Source organism: Aptenodytes forsteri, unplaced genomic scaffold (assembly GCF_000699145.1).
Source record: "Aptenodytes forsteri isolate BGI_AS27 unplaced genomic scaffold, ASM69914v1 Scaffold253, whole genome shotgun sequence".
Taxonomy (NCBI): Eukaryota; Metazoa; Chordata; class Aves; order Sphenisciformes; family Spheniscidae; genus Aptenodytes; species Aptenodytes forsteri.
Genome location: NW_008794413.1, coordinates 630,761 through 640,719, shown reverse-complemented (window position 1 = coordinate 640,719; position 9,959 = coordinate 630,761). Strand labels below are relative to the sequence as shown.

General features: G+C 50.9%; 1 protein-coding gene across 6 annotated transcripts in view; it reads right to left on the bottom strand.

Annotated features, from left to right (window-relative positions):
- The window catches only part of EPHB2 (EPH receptor B2), a 92,930-nt gene that overhangs the window by 11,871 nt on the left and 71,100 nt on the right, over positions 1-9,959 (bottom strand). The window contains exons 6-11 of one of the 6 annotated variants that reach the window (XM_009289104.1): positions 6,712-6,874; positions 5,931-6,039; positions 5,683-5,750; positions 3,035-3,157; positions 2,363-2,610; positions 1,448-1,663 (exon numbers count right to left, since the gene is read on the bottom strand). In XM_009289104.1, the coding sequence (XP_009287379.1) occupies positions 1,448-1,663; positions 2,363-2,610; positions 3,035-3,157; positions 5,683-5,750; positions 5,931-6,039; positions 6,712-6,874 (927 nt within the window). Of the gene's footprint in view, positions 1-1,447; positions 1,664-2,362; positions 2,611-3,034; positions 3,158-5,634; positions 5,751-5,930; positions 6,040-6,691; positions 6,875-9,959 lie in introns of all 6 variants that reach the window. The other 5 variants (XM_009289111.1, XM_009289118.1, XM_009289132.1 and 2 more) reach the window with 5 other exon arrangements.

The following is a 9,959-nucleotide window of genomic DNA, read 5'->3' as shown; positions in this document are numbered from 1 at the left end:
GGAGGTATTTAAAAGACGAGTAGATGAGGCACTTAGGGACATGGTTTAGTGGGCATGGGGGTGTTGGGTCGACGGTTGGACTCGATGATCTTAGAGGTCTTTTCCAACCTTAATGATTCTATGATTCTATACTATTACTTCTGTTACTCTGTTATAGTGGGTGCACATATTCTATCATTTTAGATAATATATGTCCTGCTACAGTGCCCACAGTTCAAGAAGGATAAATTAGGATTGACAGAGAGAAAAGCTACAGGCACAATAACAGGAATAGAAAACAGTAGTAAACACCAGAAGCTCCCATGCATTTAGCTTAACAAAGGGAAAGGTAATTGGATGTAAGGATAATGTTGTGAAAAATAAATGTTGCTAGTGTTTTTAAAAGCCATAGGATGACTGTATAAGATCAAATGGTTGATGTTTGAAGCTACACAAATTCAGACAAGAATAAAAGCACACACTTTTAGGTGTTTGTTAGGTATTCAACTACTGTTACAATTCGCTAAGAGCTATGCCAGGCATCTCATCACTGGCAGCTTCAAAAGGTCTGGGAGAGATGATTTCCAACAGATCATGCCCCAGCTCTATCAACACTTATTTCCAAGAAGGCCTGTCACAGGCATTGTACGTAGGCATTGATCCTGTAGCATCATTGTAGAGCGATGCTGTATGCCTTTGCAAACAATGGTATTTATGAGAACTCCTGGCTGCAATCTTACTGAACAACAACGAAGTCTCCAAATTATCCTTTGGTCCCTGTGCACATTCTGTAGCTTGAAACAGGCCATGAGTCCTCGGTGGCACTTGCGTCACTAGCACCGTGGCGTTCCTGGGAAGCTGTTCCGTGATCATGAAGCCATTTCTGGGAATGTTTCTCCACCTAATTCAGACAGACTCTCTGGAAGATCAGTATCTAGTACTGCAGGGCTTCACCCAGCACGCATTCACACTTCAGTCTGTCATTCCTGGAGCTGAGCCCATGACGTGACATGAAAAAGAATCATGGCCTCCCGGACAGCAGGGCAGCACGATTGGACAGTGATGGTAAAAAAACACCCAGACTTGCTGCTCTGGCAACAAATCTGTCAGGGCAGCATCTCAGAGGACCCCCAGCTGGTCCATGCTGGATGGATATAATGCATCATCCCAGCTAAGGGCTTTATCAGGGACATGTATATGTTTGCAGACATATTTGGAAGAGGCTCAGTTACCCACAGGAATGACTACAGGGCCCATCAACAGCCACTGGACAACCGGACAGGACCTTGCAAGAGAAGATCTTCCTTGGTTCATTTCATTGGTCTTTCCCACCTGGCACCTTATTTCCATTGTTGGCACCCTGAAAAAGCGCTCCCCACATCAAGGGAGGATCTCCCCTTTCCCTCTCTCTCCCTGACTCCTTCCTTCACCACCACCCATCCCTCCCTCTCTGGAAGAGCAGCTTTACCAGTGCACTGGTGTAGGTGGGATCAGAGGTGTCATCCTCCAGAAAACGGGAGAGGCCGAAGTCAGACACTTTGCAGACCAGGTTGCTGTTCACCAGGATGTTGCGGGCAGCCAGGTCCCGGTGCACGTAGTTCATATCGGCCAGGTACTTCATGCCTGCCGCGATGCCCCGCAACATGCCCACCAGCTGGATCACTGTGAACTGCCCGTCATTTTGCTTAGGGGAAAAGAGGGAAAGAATCCACATGAGAGGAGCAAATTCACAGCCCGCCATGGTCCAGCAAACAGCCGGTAGCCTCTGTCTACACTGCATGTCAAGACACAGCTATGCCACGAGTATGTAAGCTCCCTCTCAAAACAAGAGGTGGAGAGTGGAGAGCTCACAGGGGCTGGAAGTCACCCTTGCACACTCTATGGGCATCACTACCAATGGCTGCTGTCATCCAAAGGTGGCAGATCTGCCACACCTTGCACAGCAGGGTTCAGAAGGAGCAATCTATTCCTATTAAGCAGGTTACCTCGCATCAACACAGTGAATTACCCATTTCAGACGCAGACCCATAAATATTTAGAGAGAGCAGCTGGAGGTGAAGTCCTGCTGTGTTAAAGCTACGTCGGACTGTCCCTCCATGTCCACAGAGGCAGTTTGTAAATGCATCTGTGGGCATGTGTACAGGTAGGCACAGCCTTTCGCTAGTATGAGTGGACACACACGTAACAGATGACAGCCTTGGTGCCCCCTCCACCTCTGTTCCTGAGACACAGACCTCTGGACTGTGCAGCAGCTGCCCCAGTGGCAGGGGATGCTGGGCAGTGAAGGGCACTGTTACACTGGCACAGGGGAGAGAACCTTCGCCTCCAGTCCTTCTCTGGCCCAACACAATCTCTCGGGCTGCATGCTCCTGGGATCTCATACCCGCAAGAAGGAGTCCAGTGAGCCATTCTCCATGAACTCAGTAATGATCATGACTGGTGAACTCTTGGTCACCACCCCCTCCAGGTGGATGACGTTGGGGTGATCGAACTGCCCCATGATGCTGGCTTCACTCAAGAAGTCCCGTCTCTGCTTTTCCGTGTAACCAGACTTCAGGGTCTTGATGGCCACAAAGATCTCTCTTTTGCCAGGAAGCTTGAGATGCCCACTGCACACCTCACCAAACTCCCCTGTGAACAGAGGGAAACAGGTAGGGCTTGTCAGCCTTCCAGACCTCTGCCTTTCTCCCCAAGGGACCCTGCTCCCATGGGTTCCAGCCGTGCCCGCCCTGCACGCCCCTGAGCTGACCACCCACCATCTGCTCTGTGCTTCCACCCTCATTCCACACCAAAGACCTCCCTTCAGGTGGACTCATCTTTGGTGAGGAGTACTGGACACTATATGCACATGGGAACTCCTTGTCTCCAGCACTGGCTGGACTTGCTCCTCCAGCACTGGACCACTTTGCTCCTGCTAGTCCAGGCTCGGGCTAAGTGTAGGACCTTACTGACACTAGTGTTCCCAGTACATGTAAGGCTAAAATCTCACCGAAACCTGAGACCACAAAGGAGACTGTGCTGCTGAGGGCCAGCCAGACATTCACAGTTGACCTACCTGCCCCAATCACCTGCTCGATTTTGACACAAGAGATATCGATTTCTTTTGCAAATTCCCTGACAGCCTCATTGGGATCTTCGTAGGTGAACGGATCGATATAAATCTTCATCCCTGGAGTCACTGCATAAAGGTGAGGGAGAGAGTCAGACAGACAGATGCAAATGAAATGACTGATGGCTGGTATCAAGGAAAAGAGAAACCTATTTGTGTGAGGGTCATTTTACCTCAGCAAGTCACATAATCAAGGGCATGAAGCAGACCCAGCAAAGCAGTTAGAGAAAGAACATGCAGAGCCATGTTTGCACAGGACTATTAAAGCTGGATTCTAATGAATATTGGCCCGTAAGTCATTGCTGGGGCAGTGGAGGGCTGCATCGTTAGCTAGGACTGCAAGCTGACCACAGAGAACCACACATCCTCTGCAGCAGGACTCAGCTTTAAGCATATCCAGAGGAAAAGCAAGAGAAGCATTTGCTCTCAGGAGATGGTGCATAGGCACACCAATGTCACACCATGCTCATCATGCTGCAACACTGCAAGAGGACTGTAGAGACTGCAGCTCTGCCTCACTGACCTTCTCTGTGTGCTGCTTCCACCTCAGCATACCATCCCATCAGAGGCATGGGAAAGTGGAGGAGGAGACCTGGGCTCAGCACTCAAGACAGGAGATGGTGAGGGTCTGCCTTGGGACGTAAACCGAGGCACATGCTGCTCTTGGTTCTCTACATGGAGATCTATAGGGGAGGCAGCTCTAGGTGCTTGGTACTACTGACACAGCCACCAAGCCAGATTCACTCCTCCACGGGGGGTATCTGTGACCCTTCCAGGGGCAGTGCAAGCAGGACGGACAGTCCAGGCCCCTGTTCTCCTGACAGGTAATCCTGCCTGAGGTTGGGTTCCCTCTTGGTAGCCTCAACGTGGCCAAGACAAGCTGTAGGGGACACTGGGGAAATTGCAGAAGCCAAGCTCTTCCTTCTAGGCAGACCAGAAGACACAACGATATGCTTATGTGAAAGGCAATGGCCATGGGACATGGTGAGGTTGGACTGCTGATGCCACATTGCATGCTACCTACACCGTGGGACAGCTCTTACCTGCAGTCCTGCGGTTCTCCCCTTTCTATACTCATTTTGCTGGCCGCTGGCTTGCCCCAAAATTGGGGGTGTTTGGAGAGCAGAGCTCACAGCTCACTAAATAAGGAGCCCAACACAGAACCAGAGGCACAACTCCCAGCCCCACGTGTAGGATTATGGTAGGATTCAGGGGAGTTGCTGCAATGCTTACAGGCTCCCTGCGCCTTGGCAATTTGCTAACCATAAGCTGTAGCCTCTCCACAGCAATCACTGCTGGGGAGCCGAGCAGGGACTGTGCCTTGGACTGGTGTCTTGAGTGACGATGTGGCTAAAAGGCACCCCAGGCCCGTTATCAGTTCATCTGCATCCGGTGGCATCGAGCCTGTTCCAACAGTTGTGAAGGCACAGCTATTAATGCCATCCCAGCCTGAAGCTGTCATGTTATGCACCAGACCCCGGGAGAAAGTGTGAATGCATGTTTACACATGCAGCACGGACTGACAAACAACTGAGAGTTGCATTTACATAATCTTTCTTGAAGAGTGTCATTTCTCCTGGGAAGTTATAGCAATGCAGCCAGCACGCTGCTGCTCTGGCACAGAGCTGCAGTTCAGTGCCCTGCCTTTTGGGAAACGTTTCCCAGGTAAATGCAGAAGCAATAGCAAGTCCTGTGCTGAAACACCACTGATTTTTTCCATTTTCTGAACAAGGCCCAAGTCTGTACAAGAACAAGGTATGAAAAGGACAGAAGTCCTGAAGCTGCAAGTATAACACGAGGTAAATAACAACTGAGATTCGAACAAAGCAGGATTATAGCAACAGGTCTCTAGTGAGGGAGGAGAAAGGCGTTGCAGAGGGCATGCAGCCAGGGGTTAATGAGGGGAAGGAGGATGCACTGGGGTGAGGCAGGGTGTGCAGCGAGGTCTTGAGCAGGAATGCTGAATGTGAGGGAGTGCCTTGCAGTACGCAGGGATGTTGGAAGAGAGAGGCTGCAAGAGAGGGCATGTTATGTGTTGTATTATATACCTGTATATATAGATATATCTGATATCTACGACGATTCTGGGAGCACTGGGATGGGCTCTACCAAAGGCACCACGAGGTATGTGGGTTCCTGCAGAAGGACAGCACTCTCCAGGACGTGGGTGGGTTGGGAAAGGGGTCTCACTGCTGCCCACAAGCTGGGCAAAGCTCAGGTGTTGGAGTAGCAAGACAAGGTGTGGTGGCAGGGGCTGCACCGCAGAAGAGGGTGAGGCTTCAGGGGCACGTGGAGGGGTGTGTGTTGGATGTCACAGGGGTTTGTAGAGTGTGCCCAGGTGTTCACTGCACGGCTGGCACCCAACAGCACACAGGTCTGGAGAGCATGGACTCTACGAGGCAGGGCAGGGATCTAGGTCATAGGGGACTGGTGGGGAATCTAGACAGCGTGGAGGTTCTCCTGCCTACACATGCACATGCCTGCCCAGCTAGGTGGCCTGAGCCCTCCCCACACGCCGCAAGGAATGAGTGAACAGGAACACAAACCGAAGAGAGAGCGGACCCCCAGGCCTGGCGGGGGGCCGCGGTACGTACTGTGGCCACTGGTATAGTGCTGCAGCTTGTCAGTGTACTCAGAGTCAGCACGCTCAAAGCCCCGTCTTCTGGAAAGAAAGGGAGTCCTGAGCACCAGCACGGGTCCATCGGGGCCAAGAGATACACTGCAGGGGCATCTCTTTCCCCCTTCACCTTCCTGTCTCCATCCTCCCCTACCCCTGCCACCCTCTGTTCTCCAGTCGCCTCCCCCCTGCACTGGCCCAGCCCCGGGTCATGCACTGACCTACCTGTTGCACACAATAATGATGACGACTACAGCAATGAGGAACACCAGTCCTGCCGCAGAGGAGCCGATGATGAGTGGCAGCTTCTCCTGGACACTGGTCTGGTACTCGGCTGGCACATGAGGAAGAGGGAATGGGTTACTGTGGCACAGGATGGGTCTACACTAACCAGTTCATCGAGGTCAGAACATGGCCCTGAGCACTGCCCACATTTGCATGGCTATCGCTAATGGGCCTCCTGGCATGGTTTTGGTCCAGGACAGCTAGTGCTGTCCCACGCATGGCTCAGGTTGGCTATGACGGGGGATGTGCCCCAGTAGGAAGGTTGGATGGAGCTATCCCTTTTGGGTGGGAAAGTTTAGTCCCATGGATTCATGCATGCTGTGCCTTGCTCCTTGGCCTCAGGGACAGAAAACTGGCTTGGCCTGTTTTATTTAGCAGCACAAATTTAGAAAACAGAGGCCCAGGTCTGCATTTGTCATCATCAGCTGTGCACATGAAAATAATGAATTTCGTTTCCTCTAAATCCAACTGAGTGAACATGTCCCCATGACAGAAAAGCTTGGCAGAAATTGGCCTAGATTATGTGATTCCCTGCATGGACCACCAAGTGCCCATGCCTCTCTCCGTGTCTTGCCAGGTTGAATAAATGCATGTGACTTGCCAATGCACCCTTGAAGGGACGAACAGCAAGGGGACCAGCACTGCTGCCAGTGCATCTCCATCTTGTTCAAGTCTCTCTAGACCCTGTGTCACCTTTATGCAGAGGCAGCTGAAGACTCACCTTCAGTCATGGTCTGGAAATACATCTTGCCACTATACCGGCCATACCCGGCCACAGTACGTGCCCGCACCTGGAAGACGTAGATGGTGCCAGCTTTGAGGTTTTGCACTGCCACAGTGTTGGTGGGGCTCTTCACTGTTGTTGAATTTAACTCGCTCAGATCCTGCCAAGAAAATGCAAATCTGTCATCAGAAAAATGAGTCCAGAATCAGGCACTGTATTTCTAGAAGGAGGAAGCACAGGAGACCAGGGTAGCGTGCGTGGAGAGACCACCATGGGGAGACCATGGGCCTTAACAAACAGGTTATTCCTCTGAGCCTGCCTCCCGGCAGGGAGACAGAGAAGCAGGAATGGGAGTATGGATATTCATGGGCCACCCACCAGCTCTCAGGAAAGGCTCTGATGAAGGTGTTAGCTAGAAACCTCAGGTCGCTTCTCCAAGCCTTGAGCTCAATGGGGATGGGAACTGCTTCCCTCTTCTGTGCCCACTTTCTCTCAGCGCTGTCCTTCTTCCTCACCCCCTCCTCCTGTGCCTGATCCAGCCTCAGCACCCTCTCTATTTGCTCTTCCCCATCTCCCTTTGCCTGTGCTGGAGGTAAAGCCCACCTGAACACAGGGTTTTGGACCTCGGGAGAAGTACTGCTACCATCCCCCTGCCCAGGGCCTGCTTCACCAGGGACCACGGCTAGGTTTTCAAAGCTAGGGAACCAAAGAGCGTATTTAAAAGTGACAAAGAGACTCCTTCCAAATTTCTGTCCCACCCCTTGTGTGCAGTTTTTCTAGCTGAGGACTTCAGCAGTCATATCATAATGGTATAGATGGTATTGCACTTGTGCAGGTGATGGACCCATCACTGCCCTTAGTAATTATGCCCTTAGCTGAGCATCCAGAAGCACCAGTGGATGGGCCATGATCTCCTTGTGCTAGCCACTGTACAAGGGAACAGACAGTCCCTGCCGCCCCCAGTGACATGGAGAAACAGGTCAACAGAGGAGGATGAAAGATGGTACTGAATGTGGTGCTTCTTATGATCAGCGCAAGGTGGCCAGGTGCCTGGCAGCCATGAAGGCCTGAAAGTCAGTGCAAAGCGGCAATATATGCAAACAGCACGATGTTTCTGGAAAACAGAAAAATCTTAGGAAAGCCAAGCTGTGAGTATGAGCCCCCATAAAAGGAGACACAGGCACCTATTTCTGAATCAAATTTCTGTAGCTACGTTGAAAGTGCTCATCCTTTCTGGTAACACCTCCGATCTGGCAGGTCAGGCTGCCTTGGCAGGATCACTGGTTGGAACAGATCAGCAGCTGACAGCTCAAAATCTGAGCTGGCAAGTTTACAAGCAAGTCCCTGAGATCTGCTAGCTTCAAGTCACTGCAAAGGGCTCAACAAGCCCAGGAACTCCCACCCCACAGAGACTCACCAGAGAGGTGAGATAACCTTACAAGAAGTAGGCAGGGACTGGCAGAAAGATGAAGTCAGACACATAGTTTGTGCAATCCCATCAAGTGGGACTGAGGGTGTGATCAAGGGACTGGGCCTTTGTCTCAGCTGTGAGACTCCACTGGAGGGGCATGGAAGGATTGCTTCTTGTACCCTGCTACCATGAGATCAGAGTGAAACTCCTAGTGAGGAGCAAAGCGTCCACTCCTCCTCACCAACTTCTTCTGCAGTGGACTCCTGAAGAACAGAGGGTATCAAAGAGGCAATCAGGCAGAAGGTCCCATCTTCTGATGAACCAAGGTTTCCTCACACAAAGGTGCAAGTTGTGCATGCTGTTGCTCTCTTGTGCTGCTTTGGCTGCCTGAAGGCAACAGTGAAGCAGAAGTCAATGGAGAGTCTTGCACCCAACTTTGCACACCCTTTGCCTAGCGGGGGCTGTGTCCTCAGCCTCCTCAGCTGCTGGACCACAGGATGAGTCAGAGGTTGTCTTGCCCACCAATAAATGATGGAGTTTGCCTTTGGGGGCTGCTGGTCTCCTTTCTTTTCCACTCTCCACATTGCTAGCCATCTGGTGACTTTGCTTTCATGTTCATTCACTTCTGAGAACAGCACTGGTGCCTTCACTCAGAGGATCTTCTGCACAGCCAGAAGCTGTGGTATCAGCAACATTAGAGGCCCACAAAGAATAGTCATTCACTATGGGGCTCCATACAGCAGACCATGTTGAACCAATGTTCTCCTCATGTTCCTGGGAGAGCCCGGTGCTTTCTCAGTCATCGTGCTGGAGCAGAATTGCAAGTGCACTGGCATTTGCAAGATGGATTATACTCATGACCCGGGTCTGTACAGACTATTGCCTCACAGCTGCAAAGCAGCTGAAAGACAACATTCATGGAGTTAATTTCTTCTTGTATTAAGCTTTTGATTGAGCAGCGCTCTGGTGTGGATGGCTGGTAAGAGAGTGGTCTGGCAGGAAAGTGTTTCTCCAAGTGTGCTGTCAAACTCAGAAGCTTGGAAATGCCGATGGCACATCATTCTGCAGAGCAGCTCTGGAAATGCCTGGGAGACCTCCACTATTAACAGTGTTCAGGAACAGTTTTCTCTTCTAAAAACTACAACATCACTTTTATCCATCTGGACCTGGCGCTGAAGGTGCTTGGGTATTACTGGGATGTTTGGGAATTAGACTAATGACAATGAAAAGCTCTAGTACAGATACACAGACAAGAAAGATCAAGAAAAGATGAGCACGTAGAAAACTGATTGCCTTGTTTGTCTGATCAGGCCTCAGCACTCCCTTGGACCTTTCCCAGGCAGGCTAGGAGAGAAATAGGTCAGGAAATGTTTACAGTTTTAGTGCTCAAGAGCTTGGATGAATCCTCCCAGGCCCTTGGATGGCACTAACACCACAGTTCTTTTAAAATCGCTTGTCCAACTGTTTGAGGGAACCTCATCCCTGCTCCTGGAGGACTTTAAATTGAATGAAATGGACATGCTTACGAGACAGTTTATAGCCTGGGAAATTGATGTCTGCCTATCTCAGAAAAGTGTGCTCATGCCGGTGCTCTCCTTTACTCCCAGACCGCAAGGAAAGAGCATTTACACCTCTCTACCCTCCCTTATCAGACCCTATTCTTTCCCCTTGGCATATTGCTCAGCCATCACCTCTCCAGCAATTCACTTCAAACACTTCTCCCCTTTCACCCCTCCGGGCTTCTTCAGCAGGTCCAGGGCATCCCTGGTGGTTTAAAGTCCAAATCCCTTTGCTGTTTCTCCCAGCTTGTTTTTTGCAGAGGTTTAATGGTTGG